The sequence below is a fragment of the Filicampus tigris genome, chromosome 11, assembly GCF_054856515.1.
Source record: "Filicampus tigris isolate MCC_2025a chromosome 11, RoL_Ftig_1.0, whole genome shotgun sequence".
NCBI classification, from domain to species: Eukaryota; Metazoa; Chordata; class Actinopteri; order Syngnathiformes; family Syngnathidae; genus Filicampus; species Filicampus tigris.
In genome coordinates, this window is record NC_141227.1 from 4,400,526 (window position 1) to 4,415,678 (window position 15,153).

General features: G+C 42.0%; 1 protein-coding gene across 2 annotated transcripts; it reads right to left on the reverse strand.

The window, feature by feature from the left end:
- Positions 1–9,595: 9,595 nt before the first annotated feature.
- LOC147139485 (heme-binding protein 2-like) lies at positions 9,596–14,030 on the reverse strand. 2 transcript variants are annotated; one of them, XM_086045916.1, is made up of 4 exons: positions 13,887–14,030; positions 13,650–13,776; positions 13,165–13,330; positions 9,596–12,910 (listed from the first exon to the last, which is right to left on the reverse strand). In XM_086045916.1, the coding sequence occupies exons 1-4, from the start codon at positions 14,028–14,030 to the stop codon at positions 12,739–12,741; spliced, it is 609 nt and encodes a 202-aa protein (XP_085902042.1). In that variant the 3' UTR covers positions 9,596–12,738. The 2 variants fall into 2 exon arrangements, with proteins under 2 accessions (XP_085902042.1, XP_085902043.1); XM_086045917.1 differs by having other exon boundaries at positions 13,165–13,231; positions 13,887–14,025.
- Between the last annotated feature and the right edge of the window lie 1,123 nt (positions 14,031–15,153).

Here is a 15,153-nt window from a genome sequence, read left to right on the forward strand (position 1 = left end):
ATATTGCAAGGTTCCTAAAATTCAGTTTTACAGTCATGTAGTTCCTTACCAGAGTAAAATGTTTGATTTTAAGATCCAAACTAGTTGTGTGGCTTGATTTATGCCAAACGTCACTAATAAATACTACTGTAATCTTTCCTTAGAAAGGGGATACTTAGGACTCTGATATTTTAAGGTGAAATTGCAAAGCAGCCTCCATTGTTATTTATGTGTCTTATTGTAAGTGACACCGCAATAGTCATACACTGTGTTGTCAAGACAACCACTCACTCAATGGGGCTGCTAAAATACAACTGAAAAGAAAGACCAGTGTTTCCACTAGATTTTCTAGTAATCTGATCAGTTATATTGGATCAACCGAGATTTGCGTTTTATGTAAATTTTGTGATAAACTACCGTCATAATTTACCTCGGACATCAGATCTGTAACACACAGAACGGGTGATCTGGAGCAACAATTAGCGGTAAATCACGAAGTTCGGAACTGTTGCATTTGTTAATCGCGGAAACCTGGCTACACAATCAGATTCCCCATGTGTCCCATGATCCCCCAACTGTACTTCAGGCTAACCGCTAATTGCTAGATTATGATGTCCAGTAATGCGCAGACTACAACTGACAACAACTTTATTGCGCGCTTGCGGTTCTAATAATACGGACAACAACTTTATTGCGCGCTTGCGGTTCTAATAATAACAATTCTGGACGGTGGTCGACTGGTTAGCACGTCCGCCTCACAGTTCAGAGGTCATGGGTTCGATCCCGGCTCCGGCCTCCCTGTGTGGAGTTTGCATGTTCTCCCCGTGCCTGCGTGGGTTTTCTCCGGGTACTCCGGTTTCCTCCCACATTCCAAAAACATGCATGGTAAGTTGATTGGATACTCTAAATTGCCCCTAGGTGTGATTGTGAGTGCGGATGTTTGTCTCTGTGTGCCCTGCGATTGGCTGGCAACCAGTTCAGGGTGTCCCCCGCCTACTGCCCAAAGACAGCTGGGATAGGCTCCAGCACGCCCCGCGACCCTTGTGAGGATAAGCGGTACAGATAATGGATGGATGGATATATATATATATATATTAGGAGTGTATAGTTTTTGTATAGTTTTAACGGAGAGCAAGTTACAATTAAATTTTCTATAAACCAAAAAACATTCCCTGTTATAAAAGCACAAAATAGAATAAAAACTTGCGCATTAGGGTTGTTCATTAATAATATTAATAATTATGATAATAATTAAACACAGGAAACCCCCCATTCTTGTATGGATAGAATGAGGTTGCAGATAAAGTCAGGTAGCACTTGCCAACTAGTAACTTTTAATTTGGTTCTAAGAGTTAGGGCGCAGCAGAGGACAGCTCATGTTCCACCACAGCTCTTGTGCGATAGTATATGCTAACATGCTAATATGTGCCCGGGATGGAACATTGTATCGTGGCTCCAGCATGTTTATTACACTTTTGAAGCCCGGCTCCTCAACTAAAGCATATGGGCGCATAGATGTTGCTACTGTATGTATATGCAGATTGTTTCAGTAATTACGAATATTGTTGGCTCTGTCTGCTTTAACTTTTCCAGGCTGCTTAAAAGTAGCGGGGATAAGTTGTTGATGTTGAGCGGGATTTTTTTTCAGGGTTTTTTATTGTACCGGGGCGATGTTAGCATGTTTGAAGTGTTACCTGCAACATACCAAACGGAGGTCCAACAACGCTGTAACGACAATGGATGGCACGTCGGATGAACACAGAGGCTTGACCCCAAGCCTCCCCCGCCAGACCTGGAATACACATCGGGGAGGGGGGGCCCTTTTAAGTGCCTCCACCCAGCCTTTGGAGAGACAGAGAAGGACCAACGCCTGGTCTTTCCACCCCCCTAATGGCATGGACATGCGAGCTCAACAGGGGGGGGGGGGGGCGTCTAACTGGCGCCAAAACCAGCTTCAGGACACCGGACCCCCCGGGTCTTGATTCAATCAAGCCGTCTCTGGCGGCTTGGCTGAGACATCACACCCCCAGGACGCGCCTCCCCAGGCGTCACCACCCAGCTGGAATACGCATCTCAACAACCAAACTGCACATTGGTAGAGCATGTGCCACTCCTAGTGGCGAGTGTGAAGATTGACTGACCCGCAACTTCAACGAAAAACTAATTAAAATGATGTTTTAATTTGTGTCCATTGTGTTCGTGTTGATCTTTGATCTCTCAGGACATGTCATGTCATGTCATGTCATCTTCCAAACCGCTTATCCTATACAGGGTCGCGGGTAATTGCTGGAGCCTATCCCAGCCGTCAATGGGCGAAGGCAGACTACACCCCGAACTGGTCGCCAGCCAGTCGCAGGGCACTCTCAGGACATATGAAATGAAAACAACACCCAATGCATGATGTTTGAATTATATTGCAGTTGTAGTTGTGTTTGATTCCTGACCACTTAGGCAAAAAAACAACAACAACAAAAACACAACTATTATGCGTTCCATCATGTGAAGGTGATAACCTGTTGTTAAAAAAAAAAAAACACAACAACAGGCACAACTGTTCTGCTCATGTGTGCCAAGCTCTAAAAAAACAAATTTTGGAAAATTTTGGAAAGCGCTCAACGCGGCCCAGACGTGAAAGGGGAGGGGGCACAGCACTCTTATTAACATGCGCACCTCCCTTTTAAAAGGCAGTGCAGAATGTCCTTCTCTCTCTCTCTCTCTCTCTCCCCTGAAAAGAAATGGAAGCCTCTCTCGCTTGGAAAAAAACAAGACTCTCTCTCGCTTCTGAAAAAAACCTCAAGATTCTGGAAAAACGCTTCCAAACTCACTCTCTTGAGAACGTCTCGTGAACTTTCTATACCTTTTTTTTAGTTAGAGTGGCTCTACTAACTCTTCTCTGTCATCAGCCACCCTCTGATCCGTCCCGGGTCAGAACAACTGCTCTTCTTTTTGTTTGTTACTTTTGAGTCGCCCGTCGACCAACCACGGCACACGTGGGGACCTTCAAATCTCCTTGTTGGTCCGATCACGGTTCCAGCCTTGCCGAGCTAGCACAGCGCGGCCGCATCCTCAAAAGGTGTGCCCCTTCCCTCAAACGGGGATCACAGCGTGCGTCCGGCAAAAAGCCAGTGTCTGGACGCCTAAAACAGGTAGCCCCACTTGGTCCGGAAAAGCCGCGTGCTGAGCCACAGAACCCCATGGCCGTTGTGATCAATTTTCCTTGGTTGAACCCTTTTTTGTTTTTCAGTTTTGGACTCGACTTTTCTTCTGGCTCCCTTGTGACGTCACTCGCCGCGGCAACGCTTCCTCCCCTTCTTCCGTCCGGTGACGCCAACCAAAAGCCCTACGGGCCATACTTTTTTCTGGTCTTTTTTTTGGATAGGGGCTGTGTAACATCAGTTTGCTTTCACCTTAAAAATGGACAGATAAAGCAGAACGCATACTGAAATATTATCACAATGATTTGGAAAAGGCAGACATATATTAGTGCAGTCACAGACTATGGTAAGCCGGCCAGTGTTTCCTCTTGTTTTTTTTGTTTTTTTTTAAGCAGCAGAAGGAGGACATCATCGTAAATACGATGTGCATGCTGTGTTGCGCTCGGGGTCTGCACAAAGACGGTGAGACTGAGAGCTTTTCTGGGCAGCAGCGGTTTACATATATAAACAGATGTTTATATATCGCGTGTTACCATTTAAGGGTACATAAAGAAACAGAACCAGTTATTTAGCGGCAAGCACCACCACAATTTGACTGGAGTGAAATAGCTAACGTTTGCCCTATAATGCACAAAGCTGAAACACAACACTGTAATTTTGACTGCAACCCGCTGCTTCGACAAATGAAACTTAACGATGCACGTTAATAATACGTCGCACATAACAGCAACTTCAGTAAAACCGGGTCATATTAGTTAGTAGTTGCTTGGATGAACTTACGATCCTCTAGCTTTTTGCTTTCTGTTGTCTTCCAGCAGCACCTGGGTGACGTCGCTTCAGGTGTTCGTTCATCACTCGGATTTACAAAGGATACAGACGACCAACTCGTTTGACTTTTCGTTGAAATATGTCCATACTTTGGACTTTCTTGGTGCCACTCTCCTCTTCTCAACCCTGAACGCACAAACCGCTTTCTGCTGTTCTCCTTTTTTTTTCTTCTCCTTTCTTTTCTGCTGTGCGCACTTGTTTACAACTGGCAGTATGCAGATGTTGACGTATTTACATCATCGACACTCGTCGTCGATGGTATGCAGTGCGGGCCGACGTATTTACATCATCGGTGACGTCGACTATGTCGACTATAGCCAGGACAGCCCTATTTCAATGCGAATGTTCCATATCCTTGCATTAAAAGGGGAAGTCAACGCAAAAATGTTCTTTACAATTCTTCTGCCCTGACCATGTGTGGAACTGGGGACACAGTGTAGACAGCGAGCTAAAATAATTTCCAATAAAAACACAAAAGAAGAGAATCCAACTTCACATTTTTATAGTCCTTTTTTTGTGAAACTGTGAACAAAGACTGTCCTACAGACAAGGACACAGAAATAAGTGGATAAGCATGCAAACAGATCTAAACATATAGATGCACACATAGACCTGTACACTAAGACTGTTATTGGATGAAAAGATAATGCAAGGTACATTCAACTACAATAAAGGTAATGCTAAGTACAATCATCTTAAACATAGCAAGAAAGCCTGTAAAATAAGAATATTCATGAAACTAATGAACATATTGCATACATATGTGCTTAACAGTATTTGTACTCACAGATTATGCCAAAGAATGAGCTAAATCAAGGAGGACGCATATGGATGAAACTAAACCCTTCTTCACTGATGTGTGTCTGTTCAAAATGGCTTGTTTTAAAAATGGGTGCAACAACCTTCGCCACTGCACTCACATCTTTTGTCATTTCTGGGGCCAGAATAACAATACAATGTTCTATGTAGTCCCACTAGCCTAAACACGGCATTCTGATTAGAGGTAATATCGGGCCTAAAAAAAAACTAGCCCGACCCGACCCAGGCCCGAGGGTATTAAAGCCTGACCAATTAACTTGATTTGCAGGCCCGAGCTCGAAGCAAACCCGGAATTTCATATTTTATTTGTGAGGACTCGGGAGGAGGAGGTGTGATTTATGACAACAAATTAAAGCCTGTCTTTTGTAACGAAATCTAAGTTAAACAAGACTGTATAAACATTTACATCTTTTATATTTCTGTGTCTGCAGAGGTTACATCAACCATCAATTTTCCATCATTGACGGATTTTTTTCAAGAGTTGACGGGAAAAATTTAAAGCCGTCCGTCATTTTGACAGGTTGAAAATTGGGGCATATACCTCAGCAACAGTACGTCCTTAAGAATCTAGCGCGGCACTTTAAGAGAGAGAGAGAGGCAGAGAGACAAAGAAGAACAATGACGGGTGGATAATAGACAGAGACAGGAAGGAGTTCTTTGAATTGAACAGCACCTTCTCTGTTTTATCCAAATTATTTATTTCATAACAAGTATTCCTTAGTTTAGTATCCACACATGGTTTTAGTTTACATTTTTATAAACATATTCATTTTTTAAAAAGTCAGCGAGAGAGAAGCCCGGCCCAACCCGACCCGAACGTAATGATTTACATTTTAGGCCCGACCTGGCCCGAAATTCGGGTCAGGCTCGGACTCTGGCTTGGGCTTAAGATCTTACCTCTAATTCTGATTGATATTGTATTTATGGAATATGAGACAATCAGTAAAATCCACCCGTTTTTGTCCAACTCAGGGAATGGCCATTTTGTCACTTTCTGTCAACCCAAAATGACATCACAGTTGCTCAGGGCTCAGGTAAAAAAACAATCATGGCTCAGCTTCAGAAAACAGGTGAGGTAACTTTGAAACACTAACACAATAAGCACTGATGGAAGCGCACTCACGAACCTGAAATTTTTTTTAAAAAACGAGGGGCATTTTAGGGTCGAGAAGCAGTGTTGTAACAATAGCATTGTTAGTTTGTGTGTATGTGTGACCTGGGGGACTGTTAAGTTGCTGCACAACGCTCAAGGCGGGAAGCACAGTGTATGTGAAACATGCTGTTGAAATAAAAGTAAGCTTGAGCAAATGTAAGAGCTCTAACCGTCCATTCTGTATATGAGACAGAACAGAATGAAACAGTTGTGTATATATATATATATATATATATATATATATATATATATATATATATATATATATATATATATATATAAAACATTTTTTTATGTATAGTGGTCTAATCTGTTTCTAAATGAATACAATTCATTTATTCATTATCCATACTGCTTATCCTCACAAGGGTCGCGGGCGTGCTGGAGCCTATCCCAGCTGTCTTTGGGCAGTAGGCGGTGGACACCCTGAATTGGTTGCCAGCCAATCGCAGGGCACACAGAGACAAACATCCGCACTCACAATCACACCTAGGGGCAATTTAGACAGTCCAATCAACTTACCATGCATGTTTTTGGAATGTGGGAGGAAACCGGTGTACCCGGAGGAAACCCACACAGGCACGGGGAGAACATGCAAACTGGTGGCCGGAGCCGGGATTGAACCCACGACCTCTGAACTGTGAGGTGGACGTGCTAACCAGTCGACCACATAAATACAATTGTATGCTGTTATCCTTGTCACCAATTTTTTTTTTTTACTGACGATCCTAAAAATAGTGGTGACGGTCCATGTAATTTTGCATGAAGGAACCGCGTTAAAAATAACAACGACGGACAGTGCTCACTACTGACGATGACGGACTTTCGGATCCGCCGCTGGTGAATGACCGAAGTTCACTGAAAATATGCAGTATGTCTGCCTGTGCTAGAACATGTGTATGCACGCGTATGAAAACACACACAGGCACACAACTGAAGACTGTCTTGAACATTACATTCTTAGTGCATTCTCCTCCACAGAGCAAACTCTATTAGTAAGCGTCTTCCCCCAGGGCTGACACTGACATCTCCTATCAGAATCTCCTGTGCAAGAGAAAACACACACAAGCACACACTCACACAAACACACACCAACACGCACGCACACACACAATTCGAGGAGGACTATTTGAGGATATGCATCAGGGAAGAAAGGAGAGAGGAATAAAATACTCAAAAAGAATGGAGACAAAAGGACAAAAACAGGCAAAGGAACTTTTTGAGTAGTTCTTATGATATATAGTTCAAGTATACTTTTTGAAAAATGTTTGAGTGGTATGTACTGCATATACCTTGAAGATGAAAGACATTACATTGTTTTTTTTTGTTTTTTTACTTACATCACTGATTTTAACAATATGACTCTAACATAAGATGGTGTGTTTTAATTTTTAAATATCACAGAATACAATCATCAGTGCTACAATCAGTGATGTTTCTTTGAGTGAAGGCGAAAGCACATGCTCCTTCAAAGAAGCCTGTTAGATGAGCCACGCACACATCACTGGCAATGATCAGGTTAACTTCTGGATCCACTATGCAAGTTAATTACACATTAAAGTGTGGCAAATGTTCCAAATGGATCTCCATGGAATTTACCATGTCTCATGAAAACAATAATGAAATTATAACCACCGCCAGACTTCACCGAATAATACCTTTTGTGATTGTATACAAATTTCCACGTTATGCATGTTGGGTGTGTCAGAAGTCTGGATGGGAAAATCGCCACACCTTGAAGGTGCGCAAACCATGCGAGAGAATATGCCCCCCCTATTAGTAAGTCAGTGGTTGTAGTGTTACTCATTTTTACATATTGAGTCTGATTACCAAAGGTGGGCATTTAATTCAAATTTGCCGGGCCGTTTATCACCATCCTCAGGGCTGGGCATCGTTTCTCCGTCAATAACTTCTGGGTATTTCAAGCGGACCCACATAGGTCACAGTCTGTCCCCCGTTGGCGACAATCAACATAATTTTCATGTCAGACGCTGGCGCCACACAAGCAGACACGCTGCCAAATAAAGAAAAAAATATCAAATAAACAACAGACACACACGCACAGATCAGTGAAATGCAACAAAAAGGGGCAAGTCATTGCATCTGTGGGACCGAAAGGTATACAACACTGTATTATTTTTTATTTGAGTGGGGCACCTGCCAGTGATGTGGCGAGAGCGGTAAAGTCCGCTCTCGATGCCGTTTGACTGACTCATACCGACCGGGCGGGTCTGAAATATAGACGGGAACTCATAAATGGAATAAAGCACAGAGCTGGACATTTGACCCTTTTTTCCGGTCAGTCCTCCGTCTGGGACCTGGGTACCCTTCCATCCTCCGACCCCCCACCCTTATTCATAAAAATTATCACCCCCGCCCCGTTCCGCCCCCCGGCCCAAAAAAAAAAAAAAAAAAAAATTCTGTGATTGACGCTGCTGCGGGAGGGATGCGAACGGCAGAGGCTTTTTAAGGATCATTAGCTGACTAATTTACTATTCAAACCCGCTGTGGACACGCTTCAAAATGCGCCACTAGTACTTTACTACTTACCCAACTGCGTGTGATTACTTCCATTGCGAGCCTCGGGGTTGGTTTTTGTCCTATTGTATAATTATTTAGGTCCAACAGATGGCCAGAAGTCGCAGTCAACAAGTTATTTATTTTGCACACTTCCCCTCCTTCAAAATAAAAGCATACCAGCAAACCACTATACACGGCAGATTTGCTATGGCATATTTCCGGACGTAGAGAAGACGCCAGATGAAGTGCATGAACTCCACCTTGATGAGCCAGCGTCATCCTTGAGTCAGTGCTGCGCGCAGCTTGAATATACTCGTGGACACAAGTTGTTTTGAAACAAGTCGGGGGGCGTCGCTTCAAAAAGACAGCAACAACAATGGATATTGTGCCTGCTACAACCATAAAGGGACCAAGATGACTAAAAACCTGTCGCCAACAGCACAATGCGTCAGTCACGTGAATCAATGCGGCAGTTGTCGCTCGCGTCGATGCGGGAGTAGAAAGAAGCCTAAAAAGAAGCCTTTAAATGAGTAGGCTGAGATGAAATTTGGCCGCCTCGCGACGACGTCAAACTCATGAGGGCCGATTAATGGGCCGGACTAAAATCCACTTCCGGCCATGCTTAGTCCAGCCAGTTTTAAAAATTTGTCACAGCTGTTGAACTTTACTAAGACGGCAATATTGTTTGCATTAGTTTTATCACAGTATCGACCACTTGATTGTGATGTCGAAACCTTTTTTTGTTTTGCCAGTCGTCGTCTCCTTCCGAGCAAAGCCCCTCCCCTCTACGATGTGCGCAAATGAAGCGGCTGCAGCATTGAGGTTTCAAATTTTCTGCGGTCAAACGCCAGCACTCGTCCGTCTCATTCTTCCTCTCCTTCCTTTTCTTCTCCCTCCATGCAGACTGAACGTGTGCAGTGCAATGTCTCAATGCAAGTAAGTACGCGCAGTTAGGTAACTAGAGGCATGTTTGAAGCATTCAGAGGGAATTTTGGTCGGTTTGCCCTTTTCGCAGAGTAGGTTGAGATGAACTCTGGCTGCCTAGCGACCACGTCACACGCATGAGTGACGATTAGTGTGAGGGACTAAAATCCACCTCCGCCCTTGCTTAGGGAACGTACCACTACGCAGACAAAAGGGGTGTGAGAGCAGTGACACAGGCTTTATTCCAACTGGTTAAAAGCACAAGAAAATATCAGTAACGAAAAACTACAAATACAAAACATTTTCACGAAAGCAAGAACAAGACTACTTCACTAACAAAAGTTGAGCGACCGAGCCACAGTGTTAGGAGGGCAACCGCAGAGCTATTTACAAAAACGGAAACACAAAGTCACAGTAGACTTTAACTTACACAAATGTTAAGTTCTACTGGAAGGTTGACCTTTGTTGTGATAGAGACAATGCGGGAATGGCAAGCAGCAAGTCAGCACACAAACTACTCCAGCATGTCCCTTGCCAAACCTAAATACTACCAACTGCTGATTGGAAACAGGTGGTCTGGCTAATTGCAGGTGCTGCGGCGGAAAGACCCCGCCCACGCTCAACTAGTGTAGACCGAGAGAGCACATTATAAGAGGCCAAAACCCAGGACTTGACACGGAATGCACAGCTCTGCTAAAGCATAGGCGAATGGCCACCTCTAGCCATACGTCTGCAGCCTGGGTACCCTTCTGCCGTCCATCTACCCGCCTTTTTGTCAAGCCGGATCAAATAGAAAACGGCCGGTCCATCAGTCATTTTAAACGCGCTTCCGAAGGGATCTCGACCAGCCCCTCCTGCAACGGGAGCATAGTTTAAGACACAGTTGGTGATGTGTGTAAGTGTTTTTTTAATACCGGCGTTTAAAAAAAAATGGTATCGAGCCGTTTTTGATGCCGAAAAATCATGGTACGGTACTGGTACCAGTATCCCATGCAACATTAATGCAGGGTGTACCCCAGTGCAATATAAGCCTGGGGGGCATTGGTCGTGGCCCCACCACAAATGAGCCGTGCATTTTCCTGTGGTTTTACCTTCGCTGCTGCTTCGATATTGGATGACAGTACATATTGACGAGTTTGGGCGACTTTTTACCATGCTTTCCACATCCCGGACGAGAAAGCGGAACCTGCGAGGATGGTTGGCTGGTTTGGCAGGCAGCGCAGGCAGTGGAGGCACTGGAAGCACTGGAGGCAACAACGTAAACAAAAGCGGGACTGCTGAGATGGGCTAACTAACAACAACTTTATTGCAGGCTTGCGGCCCTGAGGGTAAGTGGTTCAGAAAATGGACTAGCAAACGCTATGACACTGTACTGTGTCATTACTGTCATATTAATTAATACTTGTTGGAATACAAATGGCTACTGCTCGTTGAAGTGCACCTATGGTAAGTGGTATTTTTAGTCATCTGTTTTATTTGGTCGTTGAAAATGTTTTCACATGAACCATTAGCACTATTGTAAATACAGTACACTAATGAAAATAGAATATCTACTATAAAGCCTTCTCTATCTGTCTTAGAATCGACTGTGGTCTTTGTAACAAAAGGGGGAAGTGACGTATGCCATAAAGCAGTCAGCACATTTGTAGTTTTTTTGTGTGGCAGGGTTCCTACCAACCTCCTCAAAGTTGCTTAGTGCCAGTAAAAGCGATACAGACCCCTTCAGTCCATGACAAAGGTAGGCGTACCATTCAACTATTTGTAAGTCAATGTTTCATCAGAAGAGTTACCAAAGTATTTTATGAAGGTTGAAAACTTAGTGTTGCTTTAATATTTTCATAAAAGTAAAAAATTGTGTTTTCCAATTAAAATACAGAGATCTGGAAGGAACAATGAATGAAAAGCCATTTGCAGTAACAACTCCAGTGCTTCATGTTACCATTTTGTTTAATGTAACATTTAGCCTCTACCAGAAAATTTCAGGAGATATATAGTATCTTTCTGTCTAAACTCAAATGACCAATTTGGGCAGGCCAAGCAGACAGAAAAATTGATTGGTCATTACCTGAACTCAACTTTGATGTCATATTCAGTCTATAGAAGTGGCAAAATGGCCACCCCTGAGATGGCTAAAAGTGGATTTTGCTGCTTAATTTATATTCTACAAACACAATAGTAATCAGAATGCTGTATTTCAACTAGTGGGCCTGCATAGAAAATATTCTGGAAAAAAAATATGTTTGGGTTGACTTCTCCTTTTATATAAGTGAATAAATTCCATCTATTAATACACCAAAAAGTTGATTTTCAGAGTGCTCAATTAATTTCTTCAAATTTGGAAAACCCAGTCATCAAGAACATTTTCAAATATTTTACAAATTGCTTGTCTCAACCCACTTTTAATGCTGTGATTGGCTCAAGACCAGTCCAGGGTCACACCTCTTTGAAATAAATGGACGGATGGCTTTTAACTGACTGTTATTATGAGTTTCTTTTATGATAAATGACGTCAATCATGAACATTATTATGGTTTTCCTGTTATGCTTTTCACAATATGCATTTTGTAAGTTTGGGCTAAAATTTAACAACTGAACAGGTGTGGTTGTAAAAAAAAAAAAAAAGTCTAAGTTTATTTGAAAAGGAAAGGAACAATAATTCCAAAAAGTGTGTGCGTGTGTTTTGAATGGTTAAGCCACATCAGATCTGAGCCTATACTACCACCTAGTGTTAAATACCTGGAGTGGAATTAACCTGGAAATGAAATGAAATATCTTTAATTTTTGCTGTTGGTGTTATTACTTTTGGTTTATTTCCAAAAATCATTTAAGCTATTTTCTGAAGCCAACAGATGAGGGGTTGCTCTGCATTATAACAAACAGGCTAACCAAGAAGAACAGGATAAACCTAATCTTTTCAAGAGGACATTCACATGACCTCAGGCAACAAGCCTGTGGATGTGTATCTCTTGATAAGTGCGAAAAAATGTCCTAACCATACACACAACGATTCAGGAATGTAAGTATGGGTGCTTTTAAAATGTTTGATAAGCCGAAAGGATAACAACTACCTAACTTGTTTGCTGTATATTTTTATGCTGATTTGGACTACTACAGTATATTCATTTAAGCGGCCTAAATACATTTAATTTTTTTTATTTTTTTTTTTTTTTATGCATTTAACTTTTATGTACAGTAAATGCTAAATTTGTTACTTTGGATCTTTATTGTCTATGTGTTTAATTTCCCAAGTGCTCTTATTTTTATTTACAGAAGTTCAGATAAAGCAGGCTAAAATGATCTTGATGTAGGATATGCTCAGAAGAACAACATAAGGTTTACAATGCACAGTTGAAGATGAGATTATAACGCAGGAATCCAGACTTCATTGTACTTCCTCAGAGCCACACTGGAATTGTAACCTGCGCCTGAGAAGTAGTTGGTAACAAAGGACTTCCCAGCTTTATTCAAGTGGTCTCGCAGCTTCTTTACATTTTCTGTGCCTGCCTCCAAGCTTGGCATTCCTCCAAATGCTCTAAACAGGATATAGAAAAGGGATCACGTTAGATATTAAATTGAGATAGTCTGTATTGCCATTCATTGTTTTACTTTCTGTATGCTCCACATTCAAAGATCTGCTTCAAATCGTAAACTTCTCAATTTTGACTGCAATACTCATCAGACTTTAAAAGTTGTACTTTAACTATTGCATGCAAATGTTACTGTACACCATTCATTAACACTGCTGATAGCTGAACCCTATGAAGAAAGCATGACTTTGCTTCTTACCTGACATAAACATAACCGCCCGGCCTTGTTTGTAACCACACATCTTTGTTACTGGTTTCATCCGTTTCTGTTTTATTTGGAACAAACCAAGACATGTTTGCATACACTTTATCTGCATCTTGAATGACTGTGATGAGGACAGGCCAGGTGTTACACGTAAGATTACCTGTATGAATGCAACTCTGTATTATAAGACGGACATGAAACAGGAAAAAACTTGCTCAAACACAACCGACCTTTACAAAGGCAAAACACAGCTCTGACTGACACCGTCTGACATTTAATACTTGGACACAATTATCCTGAGATGCAGTAATCAAGGTGTTAAAATACAGGATTGATCCAACGTGAGCAATGCCATCTTGTTAAAGTGTGTGTGTGTGTGTGTGTGTGTGTAATATATATATATATATATATATATATATATATATATATAACATTTAAAAACTAATATGGAAGACAAATTCAATCCCTCAGAGCCATACCTTTAGCCTTCTGTCTGTCACAGAACCGTTTCAATCTGTAATGCGCAGCCATCACCTCAATGATTTGTTGACTTTTTATTTGAGTGGTAATCCAATGTGTTTCAACATACAGGCGGGTTTCAAAATCCTGCAGATAAATCCCCCAAAATTCATAAATTTACAACCATATCACGTAGAATTCTATATTTTCTTAAGAATAACATATCATTTGAGAATGGGTAAAAATCAGCAACTTACCTTGTTTGGCGTAACAACTGAAAAGTAGTCAGGGCATGTCTTATATGTTTTGCAAATACTTTCATTGCTCATTGCTTTACATAGGAAAACAAGGAGGAACAAAAACAGTGCAAAAAGGAAGTGCGCCATCCTCTGTGAATCCATCAAAACTGGATGACCAAGGTTGTACTTCACTGTTATCACAGTGAGTAGGTGTGGCTTTGACCCCAAAAAAAACAAACAAAAAAAAAAAAACACAGGAATAAAACTGCAACTCACCTGTCTCTACACAATTCTAATTACCTGTGGTCCTAATTATACATATAGCTCAAATAGTACAGTTAACATTAACCTACAGAGCTGGGCATTTTAGTAAAAATTGAGCGTCTGTTATTTGTCATCCGTCTGCAGCGTGGGTACCCTTCCGCCATCTGTCATTCGCCTTTTTTTCTGCGGGGGAAAAAAATAGTACATACTATAGGCCGGTCCGCCTCTAATTTTAAACGGACATCCGTCTGTGATTCAGACTAAATTTACACTAGCCGCCCGGCCGCCCCTTCCCTTGCTTAAAAACAAAATGGGAATGTATCACTTCAATTGCCGGGTCCATTCAGTTCGTGCACCGTTTTACCACAAGCTTCAGTATTTCATCCACAAGTACACATGAAATTGTAAATATGGTTAAGTACTGTTATTATTATACAGTAAAACACAATAATGTACGGTGTATGTGTACTGCATGCACTTTTTTGTGCCTTTGCAGCAGCCATCGAGCAGCTGCATCTCGCTCGCTTAAACCTGGAAATGTCGTTTTTTGTATGAGTTTGAACGCTTCTGTGCATTTGATGGGCTATAATTTGCGACGTCGCCACAGTGTTGCCGCAAAATTCAAGACTCAGTAGTTTGTGAAACGCGGCAGAACACCGCACCCTGCAAGTGTGCAGTGGGGGCTCGCAGTTGAATTGATCCCGCTCCAAATGATTTACACCTGTTGCATTGGAGAAGCAATAGAGGCCAGTCCAGGCCAAGCCAGGTCGCGATAGAGCGGGGCCAATTATTGGTCAATTTATTCAGCAAACACCTGTTGTGAGTTTTGCCATTCAGCTCGTTGTTTGTTCAATATTTAAAACATGTGTCAGTGCAAAACAGAAGCTTGCTGTGCTTCCCAAACATTTCAACAAGCCAACTGACAAACAAATTGAAATAGACATACTCCTGGAATTCTGCATATTCCATGCTGCAATGGCTATATAAACAGCGGGAACCAGTCATAGCAACTTTGTCAGGC

Bases quoted from the DNA above. Each gene is read 5' to 3' on its own strand.
- LOC147139485 (XM_086045916.1), bottom strand. From the start codon at position 14,030: ATGGATTCACAGAGGATGGCGCACTTCCTTTTTGCACTGTTTTTGTTC. The intron at 13,777-13,886 runs GTAAGTTGCTGA...ATTTATCTGCAG, and splicing joins CAGTTGTTACGCCAAACAAG to GATTTTGAAACCCGCCTGTA. The intron at 13,331-13,649 runs GTATGGCTCTGA...GCATTCATACAG, and splicing joins TGACAGACAGAAGGCTAAAG to GTAATCTTACGTGTAACACC.